Source organism: Protobothrops mucrosquamatus, unplaced genomic scaffold (assembly GCF_001527695.2).
Source record: "Protobothrops mucrosquamatus isolate PMUCROS unplaced genomic scaffold, P.Mucros_1.0 scaffold1945, whole genome shotgun sequence".
In the NCBI taxonomy this organism is placed as follows: Eukaryota; Metazoa; Chordata; class Lepidosauria; order Squamata; family Viperidae; genus Protobothrops; species Protobothrops mucrosquamatus.
The window spans coordinates 227,784-230,011 of record NW_015388066.1 but is presented as its reverse complement, the minus strand read 5'-3'; the positions used below and the strand labels follow the sequence as shown (position 1 = coordinate 230,011).

Sequence of the window (2,228 nt, the reverse complement as noted above, 5' to 3'; positions counted from 1 at the left end):
ATTATTATTATTATTATTATTATTTGGTACAATGTTTCTGAGATGAGTCCCTTCAGGATCCTGGGGTGTAGTCTGTCAGGTCCCGGTGATTTATGTTCATCAAGATCAGACAGGTGTTCTCTTACTATTTTTTGTTTATTTTAACTTTTATTTCTAGACTGTTTGTTTCTGTTATATTTTTGGTGGTTTGGCTATAATTTCTTTTTGCATGAAGAGCGATGCAAATAATGAGTTAAATAGCTCTGCTTTCTCTCTGCTGCCAGTTACTTCCTTGCTGTCTTCTCTCTTTAGCGGACCGTTTGTAATTTACATGTTGAAAGGAACTTTTTTTTATTACCTTTGATTTTTGATTCTTCAGACTTGGGCAATTGTCGCTGCTAAAACTTTAGCATGAATTATTTTCAGATATGGTCATGGGTTAGGCAGCTGATTGGTGACATTATTTTTACCTAGCTCTCTACCTATTGTTTGCTGGTTGGATTTAGCACACCTTTCAAACAATAACAAGTGCTCCAGAATCTATTACAACAGCCCTCCTTATTAGTATAGTGCAGGGGTAGTCAACCTTGGCTCTTTTATGACTCGTGGACTTCAATTCCTAGAATTCCTGAGCCAGTTTAGCTGGCTCAGGAATTCTGGGAGCTGAAGTCCACGAGTCATAAAAGAGCCAAGGTTGACTACCCCTGGTATAGTGGTTACACTAGTTTTAGTTGCAAAAGGCTGTATGGCACCAGAGATGGTTCTCAAGAGTATGACGCTTTCATTGAAGACGTTCCCTTATTTGTAAGCAAAGCTGAGTGAGGTCTTTCATGATAATGTTCTGATGCTGGGCTTGCAAGGGTATGTATGAGATATAATCCTGGAGTAGATAAAACCCTGTGGCCCAACAAGATTCTCCTTTGTATTCAGATAGATTTCAAGGACATGTGATACACTATGATCTTAAAATAATTCTGGCATACTACAATGTTTGGGACAAAATGGATTACACAACTCTTGATTTTTTTTATAAACAAATCTCTTCCTCTATTATTTGTGTGGCACGTGGTCAGAGGTAATCTCATTAACCTGAATTAATGTGATAATATCTTCTTGACACAGTTCCATCACTAATGACACTGAACATCAAAAGACATGTTGTAATTTGTTTCCCATCAATGGAGTATATAAAACAGGAAGAAAAAAAAAACATCAGACAAAATCATACAACCTTCTTCAGATCCACCAGTGAGCATCAAAGGAAAAAAAAAAACCAGCAGGACAATGATGGCGATGGGGACATTTCTGTTTGTTTTGCTGCTTGCTCTGCTGATTCTCCTCTTCCTGAAACAACTCTGGTCCCGAAGACATTTGCCTCCTGGCCCTTTGGCTCTACCTCTCATTGGGACTGCCTTGGCAAACGGGATTTCATTTCGTGAAGATTACTTCCTTAAGGTACTTGATTCTAATTAGTAATACGCAAAATAATGATCAATTTCTTTTTTAGTAAAATAGTCCCACACAATGAGGAATACATTTCTTCAAGTGCTAGTGATGACATTTGATTAGTTATTTTCCTCATCATGCCAAAATATTCAGGTAAGACGTATAGCTGTTTCACAGAGCACAATGTGAAATAATGGGGCTGAAGTTTTAGAAGGCAGATTCTAGTTCAGTCTTACCAAGAAATGTTTGATAATGGAACCAATTCTTCAGAGAGAGGGTGGGTTCCCCTTTATTTTGTTTAAGATGCTTTATTCTATATTCGTGAGGTAAACAATAGGTGGACATTTACAGCCTAAATTGTTGTTGTTGTTAGTTGCGAAGTCATATCCAACTCATCGCGACCCCATAGGCAACGTTCCTCCAGGCCTTCCTATCCTCTGCCATCTTCTGGAGTCCATTTAAGCTCACGCCTACTGCTTCAGCGACTCCATCCAGCCACCTCATTCTCTGTCGTCCCCTTCTTCTCTTGCCCTCGATCTTTCCCAGCATTAGGCTCTTCTCCAGTGAGTCCTTCCTTCTCATTAGGTGGACAAAGTATTTGAGCTTCAACTTCAGGATCTGGCCTTCTAAAGAGCAGTCGGGGTTGATCTCCTCTAGGACTGACCGGTTTGATCGCCTTGCAGTCCAGGGGACTCGCAGGAGTCTTCTCCAGCACCATAGTTCAAAGGCCTCAATTCTTTGGCGCTCAGCCTTTCTTATGGTCCAACTTTCACAGCCATACATTGCAACTGGGAAAACCATGG

General features: G+C 40.1%; 1 protein-coding gene across 1 annotated transcript in view; it reads left to right on the top strand.

Moving 5' to 3' along the window:
- Positions 1–1,266: 1,266 nt before the first annotated feature.
- LOC107294444 (cytochrome P450 2J5-like) overlaps positions 1,267–2,228 on the top strand; it is a 26,731-nt gene continuing 25,769 nt past the window's right edge. The window contains exon 1 of the mRNA XM_015823675.2: positions 1,267–1,434. Within this exon, the coding sequence (XP_015679161.2) occupies positions 1,267–1,434 (168 nt within the window). The remainder of the gene's footprint in view (positions 1,435–2,228) is intronic.